Source organism: Micromys minutus, assembly GCF_963924665.1.
Source record: "Micromys minutus genome assembly, chromosome: 3".
Taxonomy (NCBI): domain Eukaryota; kingdom Metazoa; phylum Chordata; class Mammalia; order Rodentia; family Muridae; genus Micromys; species Micromys minutus.
This window is the reverse complement of record NC_137972.1, coordinates 79,274,248-79,291,615: the sequence shown is the minus strand read 5'-3', so window position 1 is coordinate 79,291,615 and position 17,368 is coordinate 79,274,248. Positions and strand designations below refer to the sequence as shown.

The 17,368-nt window shown below is 42.5% G+C and overlaps 1 protein-coding gene across 7 annotated transcripts in view; it reads left to right on the top strand.

Moving 5' to 3' along the window:
* NTRK3 (neurotrophic receptor tyrosine kinase 3) overlaps positions 1-17,368 on the top strand; it is a gene marked incomplete at its 3' end in the record, with an annotated part of 361,952 nt that overhangs the window by 115,593 nt on the left and 228,991 nt on the right. For 3 of the 7 annotated variants that reach the window (XM_080913998.1, XM_080913996.1, XM_080914001.1), the window contains exons 6-11: positions 297-439; positions 864-1,005; positions 1,473-1,769; positions 8,053-8,076; positions 9,436-9,500; positions 11,051-11,153. In XM_080913998.1, the coding sequence (XP_080770124.1) occupies positions 297-439; positions 864-1,005; positions 1,473-1,769; positions 8,053-8,076; positions 9,436-9,500; positions 11,051-11,153 (774 nt within the window). Of the gene's footprint in view, positions 1-296; positions 440-863; positions 1,006-1,472; positions 1,770-8,052; positions 8,077-9,396; positions 9,501-11,050; positions 11,154-17,368 lie in introns of all 7 variants that reach the window. The other 4 variants (XM_080913999.1, XM_080913997.1, XM_080913995.1 and 1 more) reach the window with 2 other exon arrangements.

The following is a 17,368-nucleotide window of genomic DNA, read 5'->3' as shown; positions in this document are numbered from 1 at the left end:
GGGACTCAGCTCAGTTTCTCCTTTTTGTTTAGATCCGGCCCTAGCTTCTAGAATGGTGTCTGCCCACTTTGGTCAGTTTATCCTCTCAGGCATGCTTCAAGGTGTCTCTAGGTGATTTTTGAGCTTGTTAAACTGATATTAACCATCACAAGGGTCTTGCACGAACTCAGGGAAGTTGTGTTCACTGCGCCAAGCATTGTCACTGGGCTAGGCAGGAAGCATTACTGTCTGCTGGAGGCAGAGCTCCTCTGTGTACTGTCACCTGACATTTCATCTCCTCCCCTCTGTCCTCCCAGATCTCCCTGAGATCAGTGTGAGCCACGTCAACCTCACTGTCCGAGAAGGAGACAATGCCGTAATCACTTGCAATGGCTCTGGCTCTCCTTTGCCTGATGTGGACTGGATAGTCACTGGTCTGCAGTCTATCAATACCCACCAGGTAGGTATCCTGTAACCAGGCCCATCAATAGTTAAGGAATGAGTATCCCTTGATTATAAGGAAGAGGGGGGACATTGTGATCCCGTTCCTCGGGAAGAAATGTATAGACTCAGATTCTATGGAGATGTGAGTTTCTTGTCATTTTGATCTTTGTTGTGATGCTTAACCTGTGCTTCAGTTTTCTGTTTTACAAAAACAAAAACAAAACAAACAAACAAAAAAAAAAAACACTCAATTTTACTATTTGCCACCAAGTGTTAATATGAGGAATACCTGAGTCAAAAACAATCTGGAACATGGTCTGTGTGTTTTCAGTAGCTAGACTTCATTTAGCTTTTCCTTCTTCCTGGAGGTGTTAGAGGTTAGAAAAGGAAGGCATCCTTGTGTAAATGGTTGGTCATTGTCTTCTGATTGGGGTTTTCAGACCAATCTGAACTGGACCAATGTACATGCCATCAACTTGACCCTGGTGAATGTGACGAGCGAGGACAATGGTTTCACCCTGACGTGCATTGCAGAGAACGTGGTGGGCATGAGCAATGCCAGCGTTGCTCTCACTGTCTACTGTAAGTGCATGCCATCATGGAGGGCAGAGAGGTACCAGACGGAGGCTGGGACGGGGCAGATCTATTGCTTGGGCTGATCTAGAGCCCTGACCTTGGTCTTTCAAGAAGGGCAGCAAAGCTGTCGCAAAGCAAACCTGAAAAATACATTCAAGAAAATGTCCCTTCTCGCAGTGGAAGGTTCACCTCTCTAGTTCAGTTCCATTTTCAAAAATTTCTTAGGTTGGCCCATGTTTCCTGTGGCATCCATGAATGTCTTCATATCAGGAGTGGAGCTCCAGCTTAGATAGGTTCAGGGAGCTTAGAGGAAGACAACATTTTTCCCCTTCTGTTGCCTGGTGGTGGGAACTCTGCTTAGCTCAGGCTTTTCAGAGCAGGATGAGAAGTGCGATCCCCATCCTACTTCCTAGAAGGTTCTTCAATACATGGGAGAATGTGTGTCCTCGATATCAGCTTGCTTTTCCCCACAGACCCTCCACGTGTGGTGAGCCTGGTGGAGCCTGAGGTACGCCTGGAACATTGCATTGAGTTTGTGGTGCGTGGCAACCCAACACCCACGCTGCACTGGCTGTACAACGGACAGCCACTGAGGGAGTCCAAGATCATTCACATGGACTACTACCAGGAGGGTGAGGTCTCGGAGGGCTGCCTGCTCTTCAACAAGCCCACCCACTACAACAATGGGAACTACACCCTCATTGCCAAGAATGCCCTGGGCACAGCCAACCAGACCATCAATGGCCACTTCCTTAAGGAGCCCTTTCCAGGTGAGGCATGTACACATCTCTTCTGGAAGCTGGGGGATGGGGCAGGTAGTTTGAAAGAGAGAATGGCACTGATGCCTGCCTACCTGAATAACTGAGCTTACACAGGGACAGGGAGCGCTACTATCTGCATCTTGTGCTGATTAGGAGAGTCTTCATTTTCTATGGCTAACGCAGCAAAACTCCAGTATCCTCCAGAAAAACATGTTATGCATATAAAGATGTTCTGTATTGTATTAGAGGAATCCAGGACTTTAGAGATGAACAATATGGTAGAGAATCTTGGCCCAGTGTCTTACTTACCTGAGAATGCTATGTGGGGCTTGAGAGCATATTTTTATGAAGCCACAATTTCCTCAGCTGTGAAATGGGCACATGTGCAAGTCTATTGCTCCATTGAGAGTTTTACAGCTTTTAAGAGAGTTAAGATGCAGGCTTGGCATGTGATGATGGTTCAGTAGCTCTCCATTGCTGTGAACTTCCGAGTTGATCAGAATCAACCTTATATTTAACAGATTGCTGTCTTAAACCTCAGCTGTAAGGCTCGTCTTGGGCCTTGCCTCTGGGGCTGGGCTCATTTCTGCTCTTGTTCAGTGGTAACTTAATGGAGAAGTAGGTGACACTACCAGATTCTGATGGTACAAGTGACATAGTAACAGTAATGGAAGATCTCTGAACTTGGGGAGCTGATTCTGCCTCTTTCATTCCGTTCTCTCGAAGCTGGAGAAGAAATATCCAAATGGGCTTAAAGAGAGAGGCTGCTTCAGCGTTTCATGATGGGTTGTGCAGCTGATAAATTTCTGCCCTTGCAGCTGCATTTCTTCAGGGACTTTTGGGATTTGTGCTGAGAACAGGCAAGGAGACTTTCTGATCTTCAACCCCCAGAAGTAGAGGTTCTAAAGGGACAGAGGAAGTGTATGGACTGCCCTCACACAGTTCCAAAATAGGAAGGCATCAAATGCTGGCACTATGCCATATCTGTTTAGAGGAACGTGAGGTCACAGCTATAAATAACCACAGAGTGTTGGCTCTGGAAAGCTTGTTTATTTCAATGTAAGGGAAGGAGAGCTGGGTCCCCACAAGTGACACTAGAGAAGTCATGCTGAAGCTTGTCCTAAAAGCTTGTCACTGATGCCCAAGGAATGATGGAGCCACGTCATAAAAGATCTAGAATGTCCTGATAATTGACACACTAGCAGTTCCTGGGCTCTGACCATCCTCCTCATCCCAACATCATCCAAGTGTGCTCACAGAGAAACCTCAAGGCATTTTTCATCATTGACCATAGTGGGATCTCTTTTAGATGGAAGATGAGTTTTGGCCTTCACTGTGGCATCAGTGGCTTTTGAATATGGAGATAATAATTGCAGAGAGAAACAGAATTTCTGTTTCCAAAGGGAAGCTCCTGGGACATGGAGAGAGTCCTGGAATATTAAAGAGGGAGGCAAGCCACTTTGAGCTCCTTCCTCCAGAGAGTGTTCTGAATGCATCAGGGCAGCAGGACAATGGGTGATGTGAAGGATATAGCCCTTGTTTTACCCTCTCTCCTTCCAGGAAAGAACAGTGTCTCAGTATCCTCCAGCCATGTAGACAAAGGCTCTGTACATACACATAAAATCACCGTAGTTGGCTGTTGATGGTTTAGTTTTCAAGATTTCTAGACAAGCAGAGTCAGTACCATCTGGGAATGAGTTAAATGACTTCAAATTCAAATTCCCATGTCTCTATAGTTCTCTTGAATCAGAGGCTCTGCAGTGAGTTCTGAAGAGATGGATTTTCAATCCCCAGAGTGACTTTGACACTCCCTCCTTTGGAGTCAGTTACTATTAGCAATTGGTAACAACTCAGCCCCAGGAGGAGGGAAGGAAGGGATATGGAACCCCAGAGAAGCTGGAAAAAGAAAGCAGCTCATCTGAGAATCCTTCCTTAGACATCTTTTAGGATGGACCACTCTGTGCAGAAGTTTGCTTGTTGTATGAACCTGTGTGGTAGATAATTAAAAGCCTGTGACAGGAAAGATGGGCCAGCTGTGTCACATGACAAGCTATCTCTATGTTCATAAGAGTAAATTATCTGGAGGAGCAGATAGAGATAATCTACCACCCTCAACCTCGTGGTGGCCACAAAGACAGTCTGTGGATCCTCTTCTTCTCCATTGGCCTGAGAGTGTTAAGATATCATATTCATCACGTACATTTCTCTCTCATTCTCAAGAAGCCAATAGCTATGGTTAAGAGCCTGAAGTCTGAGGTTGGGCAGATATAGGACAAATCCCATCTGTGACTCTCAGGACAGGTGGCCTACGATGCTAGGACGGTGATTAGCACATGGGCAGAGCTCTATGAAAAGTGCTCAGTGCCTCTGTTCCTTCACCTGTAAATGGGCATGAGCACAGTAGCCCCTGCCTAGGTCACACTGCAAAGTAAACGAAAGTGGTCAGCAGTGTGCTTAAACAAAGAAAAGTCCTAACTGCTATTGGCTCTTGTTATGGTTTCTCTGGTGAGGAGATGAAGAGAATTCAGGAGTTCCAGACCAGTAGTCATTCTCCGTCCAGGTGGGAAATTCTACCAGATAGTCCCAGGGCAGGTTAGTGTAGTGACTGTGGTTCAACACCAGAGTTCAGGTGTGCACATAATTCCCTGTCAGTTGTGTGACCTTAGACAAACTACTTAACTTGCTTCTCCCTCAAAGAGTTGTGACAGGGCGGCAGAGAAATGTCTCAGTGGTTAAGGGCTCTTGCTACTCTCCCAAAGGCCCTGACTCAAATTCTCAGCTCTTGCACTATACACTTCAGAAACACCTGGGCCACCAACATACACACAAATAGACATAAGTAAAAGTAAAACTTGTTTTTAAAAAACAGTCATGATGAGGAGCTGGAGAAATCACTCCACAGGTAAAAGCCCTTTCCGTACAACAGGAGTTTCCAACCTTTCTAATGCTGTGACCTTTAATACAATTCCTCATGTTTTGGTGACTTATAACTATACAATTATTTCATATATATATATATATATACATAGAGAGAGAGAGAGAGAGAGAGAGAGAATAAGCCATCAGACAGGCAGGCAAACAGATAGACACACACATGCACATACACATAAACATACACACACACACATGCACACACACACAGTTGTAAATATCAGTCTACAGCAAAGATCCTGCTTGAAGTGTAACTGTTTAGGGGACTGACTGTAGGAAGCAAATACATTCATTAACTGCATAGCTCTGTACCTGTTGGTTCTGTCCTTGTCCCAGCCCATGGTAGGAGTCAGAGGATAAACAATTCCTAGTATCCTCTTTATTCCAGCATAATTGTGTGAATTCTGGCTATCATTAGAGAACAGCTAACAGGTTTCCCTGTTCCAAAGCTGACATGCTTCTTGCATGTATGAATGCTGTCTGGCTCCAGTGAAAGACTTGGTGATTTATACCCAAAAGTCATAGAATGAGTTTTGAGATTACAGGATTCAAATACGTGGCTAAAATATTTTGCTGCTGGAAAAATATTCCTCAATAAATTCTCCTGCAGAGAAATAGAAAACAAATGGTTTCCATTGATTAATCTGGCTCTTCTCTCTTTGCATGCTTCCAAGCTTAGGCTAAAGCCTTATCTCCTTCATGATGCCCTAGACCAGGTCTTCCCCACAGTTATACAGAACAGCCGCCAGCAACAACAACAACAAACCAACCACACAACAGTTAGTGCAATGCATATTTGCTGATAGTCTCCACAGAAGGCACCCAATTTTCTGCAGATAGTCAGAGAAGCCAGCTAGTCTATGTTTAGTAACCCAGTGGCTACAGTTTCTAAGTGATTGAATGAGTGAGGCAGCTGACAGCGAATGAATTGTCCTTCTATTTCTGGGCCTGGCAGGCTCCTGACTAGGGTTGGCATTGTGGCACAATAGCTCCCAGTGGGATTAGCAGCATCATTATCACCTGAGCACTTAGACAAATTCTTCAGGGTGGGGGAATGACTCAGTGGAGGAGAACTTGTTCAGAATGCACCAGTGAGGAGCTGGGGGTGTGGCTCAGTGATAGAGAATTTGTTTAGAATGCACCAAAGTCTTGGGGTATGCTTAGGTGGTAGAGGGCTTGCCTAACATGTGTGAGGCTGTGGATTCCATCTTCAACAACGCATGGACACTATTAGATTGTAGGCAGACCTCATAAATCAGAAATTCTGGCTTGGGGACCACCAGTCCTGATTTGATTTTCTTTATTATGAAGTAAATTGAGCCTTAAAAATGATAAAGTTTACAAAATACTGAGAAAAACTTTATTCTACCCTTCACTTGGCCTGTCCCAGGTGTTGGTGACTGACTCAGCCACAATATGGTGCTCAAAACCAGGACACAGACATAGGTTGTTTAACAGGGTTATCTAATTTAGAGACTGCTGACACACGTCTTGTGTTTTATAGGACCCCACCCTGGATTAGGATTAGGTAGGAATCAAAGGTGTTTGTTATTACTGTAACCTCAGACTCTTTAAATCTGGGGTAGGTCCTCAGGTTGTTTAGTTTTGTTTTGGTTTTGGTGAGAGCATCATGAATATGTTTCTCCATCTCTTTGGTCCCTTCTGTTGAAGAAAGCAGGATGTTGATGTTGCCATGGCTTCTCAGTAATGAGGTCAACTTTATCCCTTGGTCAGATGCTGTTTTTCAGATTCTTTCACTGCAAAGTGACTTCCTTCACCCTTAGCTAATCAGAATACGGCTTTCAAAAGATACAAATAGCTTGATTCTCACCATCTCTTTCACACAGTGAATTTAATGTTTGTTAATTATTCTCTCTTGCACAATCATCTACATATTATTTTCCAAATGGCGGAGGTTTCTGCTTCAGTTGTCCCCTTTGCTAGTTGAAATTTCACTGTAAGACAAACTCCCACTCATTTGTTCAAGTTAGACATTTCTTTATATGAAGGACTTGCTGGTATCCTTATAATTCACAGATTTGCTTTCTAGGTTTTTCAGTAAAGTGGTATAGATTGGGTGCTTAAATAGCAGAAATACATTTTCATCTCAATTCTGGAGGTTGGGACTCTGAGATGAACTGTTGTCAGGCTTGGTTTATCCCAAGGCTTCTCTCCTTGGCTTGTCGATTCTTGGATTTTTTCCTATGTCTCTGCTTGATCTTCCCTTCCCCTGAGCACACCTATGCCTGCTTATCAGGATCCTAATGGCTGCATTTTCACAAATGCATCTTGTCTCCAAATACAGTGACTTTCTGAAGTACTGAGGTTACAACTCAGATGAATCTTGAGGCAGCACTATATACAGTTTATAACAAACTGTCATTCCTTTGGATGATGATGATGATGGTGGTGGTGGTGGAGGTGATTAGTGTTCCTTTGGATTGTCTGACATTTCACCTCAGCATCAGTATCTGCTTTCTCTTCCCGGGACCCTGTGTCTTTAAGTGCTTTCTTGCTATCCCGAACACACAAGCACACTTTTCATTCTCCCTGTCCCATATCTAAGACATTTCTTTAGGGAACTTTCCTTCCTTTCAGTGGAGGATGGAACCACTGATCTTCTGATGATTCATTCCATTGTGCAATCAAGTTTGGGCAGTGCTAGTGGAGTGGTTAAGAGCACACATTTAGATTTGAATCAACTCTAATTTCTCCCTAGATGAACAGCATTCAATTACTTAATCTCTATAACTCTGCTCTATGTCCTCTAGGAGGTTATAAGGCTTGAATGGCACAGCACTTGAAGCACTGAGCTCAGCCCCTGGCTCCTAATCAATGTCCAACCAGGCATTAGCTTTCATTATTGGGAGAGCCATTTCTACAAGTCAAAGTTCAGATAACACATGTCCACGTGAATGATAAAAGAGGGTCTCCCAAACTTCTCAGTGAGCTGTCAGCATTGTCTATACACATTGGAGGGAGAAAATTCATTTTAGGGTCATAGCTGGGCCTGCTCTGAAGTGTCATCTGTGGTGTCCTGGCACCCGAAGGAGGGATGCTGTGGTCAGGAATGTGGAAAGGTCTTAGTTCTCTGCCTTACAGTGAAACTAGCTTGATGGTTAGCTCTCAAGTGGACTCCTTCTTTGTGACTAGGAGGTATATCTGCCCCCATGAAGAGGTAGTGAAGGCTTTGGAGAGGGTATCTTGGGAAGGATTTGTTGCTGTGAGAATGGGGAATAATGGTAAGTAGGAGAGGTCACAGCTAGTATGATGCTGCCCTATACAACCTATTATCCTTTTGTTATTCTTAGATTTATTAATTGACATTTTGTTCTTCTTCTTTTTTTTTTTTTTTTTCCAGAGAGCACAGATTTCTTTGACTTTGGTAAGTTGGCTTGACTTTGGCTTTGAAAATTATTTCCTGATAGTTTGGTGACTGTTAAATGCATACTGCCTAGTTCATGTTCCCATCCCCTTGGCAGTTAAAGGTGTCTTAGTACATTAGGAAAAGGAAGGAGACCTGGCCCACTTGTCTTGGGCAGTTGTCCTGGACCACAGTTTTTTCTACAGGACTACCAACCCCCTCATTCTGTACTGGGGTTAAATGCAGCTGAACTGTGTCCCTACATTGGCTCACTCAGAGTATGGACCTCAGCCAGTAGAGAGGTAATGTACTAAGACACCCCAAAGGTGGCAACAGGTGAATAATGGGATTTGAATGCCCAGGTAGATCCCGATGATCCTCTCAGTTGTTCATAGAGAAAGTGTGAGCCTGTAATTCTGATAGCATTTCTCTTCTGCCTGAAGAGATCAAGCATTTGGCCAGAGCCTACCTTGGCCGGAACCATGGTTTCTCATGGGCTCGCATGTCCATGAATGACATCACCGAAATTCAGTTTAGAGCAGAGTAGAGAGTAGGGCTGGACAATCCTCGAAGGAGTTGACATTTAGGGTTTTTTTTTTTTTTTTTTTTTTTTTTGATGACTCTCCCATAATGGAATCAGCAGCAATTACTGCTATTTCTGCCCAATTTCAGGCCAGGGATGGTAGAACACCCTATGTAGAAACACGTTGGCCATTTGGCAATGGGAAAATGCCATCTCAGACTCCTTAACTTGTTCTTGGTCATTAAAAAAAATCTTATGATCTCTCAGATGTCTCTTTAGAGAATTCAGAACTGGGGCCATTTCTTGCAAGGAAATGACTGTAGGTAAGGGATGACATTTGGTACTATTTCCTGGTTTTCTGACTGGTGCTTAATTTCAACTGCCATTGTGTTCTGAAACCAGTCTTAGGGCAGTGTCTAGAGGGCTGTTCTTTAAGATGGTGAGCTTGGAATTCACCGAGGAGTGAGAGGGAAACAAGGGAAGAGGGACAGGAAGGGAGAGGGAAAGATGTGCCCTAGTCAAGGGGTAAAGAAGTCAGTGACAGTGGCTGCCACTATAAAAATCTTCCTTAATCCCTCTGCTGGCCAGGATTCCACACCCTTTCCATCACTCCTGTCTTGAACTTTATGTTGTAGTATGCTCTCTGGGCTGGGGTGGGTGGGACAGAGTCTGCCTTCTTTGGGATTCTTTTTGAGTCTATAGCAAGCATGCAGCAGGGAGCTACACTGGAACTCAGTCCTTGGGGATGTGCACTCAGCTAGGAGTGTGGATCTAGAGACCTGCTTCCACAGGATAGGCAGGCACTTATGTGGGGACAGTCAGTCAATGGTCTTTCTCTCCTTTGTATTTCCTGTTAGAGTCTGATTCGAGCCCTACACCTCCTATCACTGTGACCCACAAACCGGAGGAAGACACTTTTGGGGTGAGTTACTTCCTGGTTAAGAGGAAGAAACTTAAGGGTATAGCCACTTTTGGACTTCATTTAAGGCGATAACGCACTCATGTAGTCTCTCACTTGAAACCAATGGTAGGAAAAAAAAGCAACGAGGATTGATTTTCTTTGCAGTGGTTTAAACAGCTCCTTGTTTGATGGCAGTGTTTCATTGTTTGAAGAAGCCTTTGAAGAACCCGCTCCAAGCCCCAGGGCTAGGAAGAGAACAGTTTAAAATTCCCAGTCTCTTAGGAGTCTGTCTGGGCCTGGCTTGCAAAGGCCGGTTGACTGAACAAATCTACAAAAACATGAGCTGCTCTGAGACTCTCCTTATATAGGTTTTTCCCATGCCTGTCTCAGAGTCTGAGGTTTCCCTGGGGAGAAGTAAAAAGGAGTCTCTTGAGTCCAGAACTCCCGAACTTCCCTGAGTAGAAATCCTATGTAAAGATTTCAATGGGAAGATGAAGAATGTGCTTGTTCATTGAAACACTAGACAGATGTTTCTCTCAGCATGCTATTGTGATTCTAAAATGACCTCAAGGCAAGAGGGGCTCAGGATATTGAATTAGATAATGTTCCCCAAAAAATGCTTAAAATCTGTACATTTATTTTTGTTTTGTAAAATAAAGTTGTTAAAAAAATATTAGTGAAGAACTGACCAGGAAAGCAAACAATTTTAATACAATGTAAGTAAGTGAATTTGTTTTAGATGATACATACATACATACAATGATGAAGGATATTCAGAATAATTATAAAACAATTGAGTCATAAAGATGAAATGAAGCTAAATCTTAGATCTCAACTGCAGCATTATTTATATTATATCAGCATAATGCTTTTTCTCAAATAGTAATATTCTATTTTTGTAAAACAGAGTTCATATAGACATTTGTGAAAATTTGAAAAATGCCACAGAAATCATATCTGGTGTAAACACAAAAAACAAGGGAGCATGAAAAAAAAGTAATTTGTTATATTTGCTTTGAGTTCATTCTGCGACCCTATGAAGATAAAACTATGATATATAAGATATTATTTTGTTCAGTAATTTTTGAAAATTTAACTCTATGTATTGATATACATAAGAATTTTTCAAATGGATAAAATATGTCAAAATGTTTTATTTCTTTAAAGAGTTATATAATAAAAAAACTTTCTAAACTAAAAAAAAAAAAAAAAAAAAAAAAAAAACAAAAAACAAAAAACATAATGTTCCCTAATCTAGCTGATTCTATTTTTTTTCAACAAAAATTTTAAAGTTTTCTTAGGGTCTCATAAAACCACTTCTAAAGATTTTACTCCAGGGATACCCAATATTTTGACATTCTGATGTTGTGATGTTGTGAGGTATATAGGTTTCCTGGGGTGCATATGGGACCCCATATGTAGGTTTCTGGCTGCACACACTTCAGTAGCAGAGGTTTTAGAGGATCCTATTCTGCTGAAGCAGGTTTGTTCTCACTGAGAACATGCATTACTTTTGAGTGTCTGGGGCTTCCTGCGACTGCTCCTGACTGTGTGCGTTTGGTTTCTCCTAGGTGTCCATAGCAGTTGGACTTGCTGCCTTTGCCTGCGTTCTTCTGGTGGTTCTCTTTATCATGATCAACAAGTATGGTCGCCGGTCCAAATTTGGAATGAAGGGTAAGGTGGTGCTTTTTTAGTCCCAGGAATTCCATGCTTTTCACCTTTTGATCAATCAAATGGAGGCGATACTCTTTCACCTCTGTGTGCTCTCAGAGAAAGCCTCTGGTCCTTGGATCTTGGTAACTCTGTGCTGTGTTGGGTTAGTATGGACCGAGGACTGTGCTGGGATCTACAGGAACCAAACAGCAATGCTGAAAATTACTAGTTGCTCAGATGGACTTGTGTTATGAGCACATTTTGGGCAGGATGTCGGGCATGAGCCAAATGGCAATTCTTTTAATCAGTGGGTGATCTTTGGGGCTCTTCATTTGAGTGACTTTTTCTCTTGTCTGGACCTATCTGTGCAATATTATTGTGACTTAGCACAGTGAGGTGGAGGATGGTGAACTTTGGTATTGAAAAGCTGCCTGTGCTTTTGTATCTCAGCACGTAGCTCTACACAGAGTCCTAGAATGGATGCCAAGAGCAACATGGTTTCTAAATCTGCTGGCCAGCTTCCATTTACAGAGTACTCAAGCCCATCATGGTTGAAGTGAATGCTGGGATGTGGTGCTCTGCCAAAGCTCACATGAGGCATCTGGCATGAGGGGGGTTAATATAGTGAATTAGTATCCATGGATGTGGCCAAATGATTTGAAGGAAACTGGGTATTTCTGATTCCAGGATGGAACCTTGATTTTCAAGAGGTCTTCTGAGCTGGGGTGGTCATGTATGGTTGGTGTTGGCAGAGGTGGGTGGGGTGGGAGAGTTAACAGTTACTTAAGCAATATTCACGATGATGTTTGCTGGTGGCATTATAAAATCCAGAAAGATAAATACCTAAGGCTTTAAAACTCAAAGCTAGTTTTTGTGGTCAAGTCCTGACCCTGGGGACCAGGGAGGGGGTTCAAGCAGAAAACATGAATGACATTCATAGGAACAGACTTCCACAGAGTCATATGAAAAAGCAAATCTTGTGCTGACTGTATGTGGTGAATGGTTGAGTATTGTACATAATGGAGCTATATTTAATTACACTTTCAAGATTCTGGACCTTCATTAAAAGGTAAGAACACTGGCATATAGGAAGCCACCCAGAAATGATTAAAAGAGTTGAAATGTGAAGACAGGTGGATTGGTCTTTCTGGAGGCTTCTGCCTCTGACCACTTTGCTTTGATGAATTTGAATAAGTCATAGATGAAAGCAAGCCGCATTTTTTTTTCTTTCTGACCTGCCTCGCTCTCTCCCTCAGTCCATTGCACTTCCTAACCTCTTTCCTCTCTTTTCTCCTTTTGTTCCCTTCGCCCCCATCCTTTCTTCACATCTTCTTTCTTCTCTTCCTGTTTTGCAGAAGCTAGGACTGAACCTAGGGAACTTAGATGTGGTAGGTAATTGTTCTACTTTTGAATTATGCCTCTAGTTTTTGTGAATAGTCTTCACAAATATTCTAAGTCAGAGAAATGCATATGCTGACAATTAAGAAATAGTTTTAAATGGCTCAAACAAGTCTGGACTAGTCTTGAACACACTGACTAAAGGCATTTTCTGCCAGCCCTTACCATTTATCCACAGAGCTCCGCAGGTTTAAATGGAATGGCTGCCAAGTGACTCAAAGCCTTCTGTCTTGAGTAATCCTTGGACCCTTGACATTGAGCGCTGCTGCTATATTTTTCTACAACTCTTTTCTTTCTCTGCACACGCAAATATCAGGATGTGGACCAAAGGGAAGAATGGGGCATTATTGCTCTTCCCCCAAGGAAGCACACCAGCAGCTGAGACCCTGACACATGCTTGGCAGTGGTGTGAGAGCAGATTTTTTCTATTAATTGTCATCCTGTTTGTGGAACAGTGTGTCCCCATGTCGGATGGATTAGGCAGCATTCAGGGTGTGCACCTCCAAGCTGTCCTTGGCATCTCTCATCCCCTATCTCCTTTTCCAGGCTGAGCTGCCTTATTTCATCCTGATTGGTGCAGGAGAATGTGTCCCTACAGGTATAAATAAAACATCTCCTTTTCTAAAATCGGGCAACCTGAATCTAGGGCCAAGTTATAAAGAGTATATCCAAAAGTGACTATTTAGAATTAATATTGCATCTCTCTGATCTTGATCATATGCCATTTTATTTGGGTTTCATGTCATTTTATAAACAAGCAAATGTCATATGTCACAAATAATTTAGATCTTTGGTTGTCAAAGGACATATCAATTACTTTTAATTTTGATTGCTATGACCAGATCACTAACAAGATTCGTTTTGGACTCACATTTTGATGGTATAGTTTATTATGATTGGAGGGTCTCATTGAGTTTGTAATGGCAGGGACCCATAGTTGCGACTTCTTACCCCTCTTGGCTGACCACGGTATAGAGATTATTCCTCTCTTCGAAACCAGCTATCCCTGTGATGATCTTGCTCACATTCTGAGTGTGTTATTCTCCTCAGTTAATTCTCTCTGAAAAATAGTTATTGACAGATCGGAGGTGTGCCCCAATATCCTAGGTGATTCTAAAGTCAGTTGAGCTGACACTGAAGCATATCACACAACGTCCAAATCTAGTAGGGAAAGTGACAGCCTGTGCACCAGAAGGCTCTTAAGTCTGCCTTATGTGAACCCCATGTCTACATACACTTCATTTTCAGGTTGCAACTTTCACGTCTGGGTGAGAATCCATATTTGCTTACATACGGTTACTCAGAAGTTCTCAGAGCCTCCATTTTCTCCAGTGTAGGTTAGGAACATTATTCCTTAGCTATGGGGTTTGTGAGTGCTAATACCTGATTGGCAGTGTTAGCCATCCATTGCTATGACAAAAAAAACTTGAGAAAATCAATATGTTTAAAAAAAATTTCTTTTGGATCATGATTTGAGGATTTTAGCCGACTGGCACTCAGTTGATCGTTGTGATGGTGCGTGAAGGAGGACGTCTGCTCAGCTCATAGTGGCATGGAAGCCACGAGAAAGACAGGGGAGACTGAAGTCTCAGATTCTCTCCTTCCAGACATATTGCTAATGACCTAACTCCCTCTTTCTTAGCTCCGCCCAGTCAAGACTGCCGCTTCCTATTAGGGCCACAGTCCATGCCTTTAGCATACTGTCTTTAAGGACTTTGGGATCTACATCATAACATTGGCATGTGAAGGTTTTCCTTGTCTTGCATTTCCTTCTTCTTTCTTTTCTTGATGCATGAGTCTTTCTAGACTCCTTTTAATGTCCTTTCATGAAAATATAGCCCCCAAGGCTCCATCATGAACCTCTTTGTCTCAGACAATATGTAGTAGTAAAAGTGTCTGCATTACACACTGCCCACAGTGCACTCTCATTTTTCCCCCTTCACATATCAACTGTCTGTCCTCCTAGGCCGGGAGCAACTTGCAGCAGGAGCCATCGATCTCTCAGCCCAGCATGTCAGAAACTTCATTCTGCATTTGACAGATGCTTGAACTCAAAAATGAAAAGCATCCATTTTATTTATTTCATTTGCTTTGGGTTTTATTTTTCTTTCTTGAAGGACTTGCTATATAGCCCAGGATGGACTCTAATTTGTTATGTAGCCCAGGCTATCTTTGAATTTGTAATCTTGCTTAGGCTCCAAAGTTCTGTGATCTCACAGGCTGTGTTTATATTAGTTTTAATCATGAGGGACAAGCAGTTTATTAATCTGCAAAGAGCTAGTCTGGTTTAATTTAGAAATATGAACTACTTTTGGAGTGGGGGAGGACTGGGGGTTGCACACAAACAATTCTTGTCATCAACACCTGAGGGTAACAGGCCTCATGTAGATATGGAAAAGAGATTGAAATGATTCTCATTATCTTTTCAGAAATATACAAAAATGATTGAATAAACTAACACTCACAGTCTTACTATTTAAAGTATTCACCATTTTACTTTACACTTTCATTAGATGCTTTACTCTTAGAACACATTAAGCATGGCAAATATGATGAAAACGGGGTTAACTACCACCTCTGATCCTATTCCCTTCCTGGTCTCATAGGTAGCTGTTGATGTGGGCCCGTCATGCAGCTGCTCGCTCCCCTGTCTTAGTCTTTCCCTGTATCCTTTTTCACGTTCTTTGTCATTTCTACATACCAATCCTTCTGCAAGGAAAAGACCATTTCCCAGCAAATCTATATCCCATACATGGCTAAACTGGCACCCACCCCCACTAAATGATAACTCTGTATTAGGCTGATAACCAGTTCATTTTTCTACTTCTAGGTATATGCATGTTTACATGTACATCTCTATAAGTATTTATATACAGACTTACACATGTTATATATTTAAGTACGTTTATAAAAATTCACTACTCTGTGTGTTTTAATTTGAATGCATTTTATCCCCTCCCTCACTTGCATTTTGCCTACTGACTTGCCAGGTATCTCAGAACTGTCCATGGATTTGGCTGGACACCCACTTCATGGAAGATGAGCATCATAGTCAGATACGAACTGAATGTGTAATGTCTTTGGTCCTTCATTAACAACTTCCAACTCATTCATCAAAGTCTTGGTCTGGCAATGTGAGCACATCTTTCTTTGGAATCATAAAGGTTTTTAAATGATGCTGAGCATATGGCCAGGGTTTCTCTCTGTTGTGGATGAAGCATAGTGTCTCATCCTGGCAAGGCTGATCTGTGAGGTGTCTGTATGGTCAGGGATGGGACCAATCAGAAAGACCTCCTCCTGGAGCATGGCTCAGCAGGAACCCCATCTCCACTGTGCTAGGCCTTCACTCTTCCATTGCTAAGTCCTGGGGTGTCCAGGCTGGGTATGGAGTGAGTACTGTGAGGTGAAGTTCATGGCAGGGGGGCACAGAAATATACAAAATTGTTTCAGAGTTTTTAACAATAATTATGTTGTGTTAGGTGTTTGCTGGCCTTGGGTGGGGAAAGAGAGTGTTATGAATTTATGATAAGCTCATCTTCACAAAATATTTTAAAATGAGATATTAGAAGACAGTTCGAGGATCTGTCTGGGCTTCCACATCAGAAGAAAGCATGCATTAAAAAAAGGACTGATGTGTTTTGATGGTTTGTTTGGAAGCAAGTTGGGTTGAGAGCACTTTTCCTACCCCACTTTTCATGGACACACAAATGACATAACCCCAAGCTGCTCTGTTGTGAACATTCTCAGTGTACCTGGCATCTTCATGCCATGACCTTGTTGGAATAAAATCCAGATAAAATGCTAATCTATCTGAGCAATAATAAAAACACACCCTCCAGTTTTCCTATAGGGCCAAATCCTTTTAGGAGGAAGAACTATGTGACCTCTGACTCCTTTTCTTCATGACCATTTGAAGATCAGAGTTGACTAAGAATTCAACTCTATACTTCTTGGCTTCTTGATGTGCTTTCAGAGCAAACTGAGTGGTTTTGAAGAACTGAAGCAGACCTTGGGCTTATTCGGATGATGCCTCCTTTTTACAGATAAAGAAACTGAGACCCTGAAACATGCAGTAAGAAGCCAGAGCCCAGAACTGAGTAGGGTCCTTGGTTCTGCTTCTTTATGGATTGGGTGAGTGCAAAAAACTTAGGAAGGTCTAAGGAATGCAGCTGGATGGTGAACTGATCAGCCTGGTTCTTCAGTGGTGCATCTAGTTATTTTCGAGTACTGTGTTCCTTGAATAATACTTCCAAAACTGTTAGTCATTCTTTGGAAAGCCTGGGACACACCTGGTTTGAGGGACAGGTAGAATGGGAGTATCATTTTTTTCCCCTAGTTAAAACACTTCCCTTCCTTCCTTCTTTCCTTCCTTCCTTCCTTCCTTCCTTCCTTCCTTCCTTCCTTCCTTCCTTCCTTCCATACCCATTAAAGTCTGTGGACTGAGAAAAGCTGTAAGGACAGGCAGAAGGGAGTCAAGAAATGCAGCGTGGACTTCTAATAGTGCCTTAAGTGCATCATCAGCCAGCTTGCCTTCTGTCTTAGCAGTGAGATGTGTGCTTGTGCCTCTGATGGGCCCATGGGTGAATGAGAGCCATAAAAGGATATTCCATTGTAGGTTAGAGTTGGTTAATAGGTACTTATAGTAAAGTGGTTGCCTATTTGATTATGATTGGGAAATATTAACATTTTCCCCCCGAAACAGATGGTAACTATCCTCTGAGCGGATGGTGGGATCATGCCAGAGTCTTGATTTGGAAGGACTCACTACTGCCAGATCTTGGGAGCTGCTTTTACAGGGAGTGTTATTGCCATTCCTCTGATTCTACCACTTAGTTAAG